General features: G+C 33.3%; 1 protein-coding gene across 1 annotated transcript; it reads left to right on the top strand.

Moving 5' to 3' along the window:
* Window positions 1-60: 60 nt before the first annotated feature.
* Window positions 61-592, top strand: Tsp_15010 (conserved hypothetical protein; the record flags this gene model as incomplete). The annotated part of the gene is made up of 2 exons (XM_003368677.1): window positions 61-301; window positions 363-592. Coding segments are annotated over exons 1-2 (471 nt in total), but the record flags the coding sequence as incomplete, so codon positions are not given.
* Between the last annotated feature and the right edge of the window lie 315 nt (window positions 593-907).

Raw genomic sequence — 907 nt, forward strand, 5'->3', positions numbered from 1 at the left:
GTGTCTAACCTTTTCTTACAATCTTAATGAATGGGGTAAAATAATTCTTCTGTTTTATGAATGAACTTTCATTTTTGTTGCTTTTTAGCAGAGGCACTGCTTTATGAAGATGCTGTGATTTACTTTTGGCAAATGCCACAAACACCAGGACTTACTCAAACTGCTTTTAAAGCACCAGCTATACAAACGTTACTTAATAAAGAAACTCCTCGATCACATTTTAGCAAGTATACAAAAACAATGACTACAGCTTCACAAACGGCTCCTGTAAAAATACATACAATATCAAAATTTGGAAACAGTTTTTCATTAGGTGTGCTAATATGCATGCTACAAAATGTTTTAAGTCAATATGTTTTCAGATATGTACATCAGTCTGATTCTGAAGATTCTTCATAAACCTATTCGGGTGTGGACTGGAAAAGGGGCAAATATTCAGCCTTCATTCTGCAAACCCCCATTATTAATCGAAAACGTCGTCGGCCCTATTAATATTGGAGATAAAGAGATCAATTTTCGTCAGGATACAGCACGCTGGTCAGTTGTTGATGATACTTTAAACCTGTTCTGCTTGAGCACAGTAGGCAGAGAGGTAATTATTCTTGAACAGATTATTCATTGATCATGTGTCAATTATTAATTCATTAAGTAACCATTACTTTTCTTTTATATACGCATTTATTATATGTTCTTTAAATTATGTGCATCATTTATTTATTTCTATTAATTTATATGCATATTTTTCAGAAAGACAAAGTTGAAATTCCCAGTGGTGTAGTGTGTATAGAGCAGTCTACTGTGCACAGCTTATTCAAACCCTTTCGCCGCTGCACATATTACTCAAAATATGCCAAAACAGGGACCTTTAAGGAAAAATTTATTGCGCAAAAAGAGAAATATTTTATTT

The sequence above is a fragment of the Trichinella spiralis genome (assembly GCF_000181795.1).
Source record: "Trichinella spiralis strain ISS 195 chromosome Unknown Scfld2132, whole genome shotgun sequence".
NCBI lineage: Eukaryota > Metazoa > Nematoda > Enoplea > Trichinellida > Trichinellidae > Trichinella > Trichinella spiralis.